Source organism: Penaeus monodon, chromosome 20 (assembly GCF_015228065.2).
Source record: "Penaeus monodon isolate SGIC_2016 chromosome 20, NSTDA_Pmon_1, whole genome shotgun sequence".
Taxonomy (NCBI): Eukaryota; Metazoa; Arthropoda; class Malacostraca; order Decapoda; family Penaeidae; genus Penaeus; species Penaeus monodon.
In genome coordinates, this window is record NC_051405.1 from 37,247,701 (window position 1) to 37,248,238 (window position 538).

General features: G+C 42.9%; 1 protein-coding gene across 1 annotated transcript in view; it reads right to left on the bottom strand.

Moving 5' to 3' along the window:
• The window catches only part of LOC119585790 (type-1 angiotensin II receptor-associated protein-like), a gene marked incomplete in the record, with an annotated part of 9,469 nt that overhangs the window by 8,424 nt on the left and 507 nt on the right, over positions 1 to 538 (bottom strand). Inside the window, 1 exon segment of the mRNA XM_037934508.1 lies at positions 429 to 524. Coding sequence (XP_037790436.1) covers positions 429 to 518 — 90 coding nt within the window.

Sequence of the window (538 nt, forward strand, 5' to 3'; positions counted from 1 at the left end):
TAAATATTCCTCATCCTTGAAGCATGAAAAGGAAACGAAAAGAATATTTGAAAAGGAAGGGAAAGGAGCATGAAACGGAAATGAAAAGAAGCAATAAAGGAAAACGAAAAGGAACATGAAGGGGAAACGAAAAGGAACGTGAAAAAGAAACAAAGAGGAGGAAGAAAGGGAAACGAAAAGGAGCATGAATGGGAAACGAAGAGGAGGATGGAAAAGAAACGAAGAGGAGGAAGAAAGAGAAACGGAGTAAGAAAGGGAAACGAAGAAGAGGAAGAAAGAGAAACAAGGAGGAGCATGGAAGGGAAACGACAAGAATGATTGAAAAGGAAGCGAAAGGAGCATGGAAGGGAAACGACAAGAATGATTGAAAAGGAAGCGAAAGGAGCACGGAAGGGAAACGAAACCAGTCAAGTGACGGGACTACTTACAAACAAAACGTCAAGTCTATCCTGCCGCGATACTGACGAGCTGGAAATGCGTTGCAAGACCCGGAGAAACTTCTTGGCCGGGCCGGTCATTCTCAGCTTCGTAATAAAAA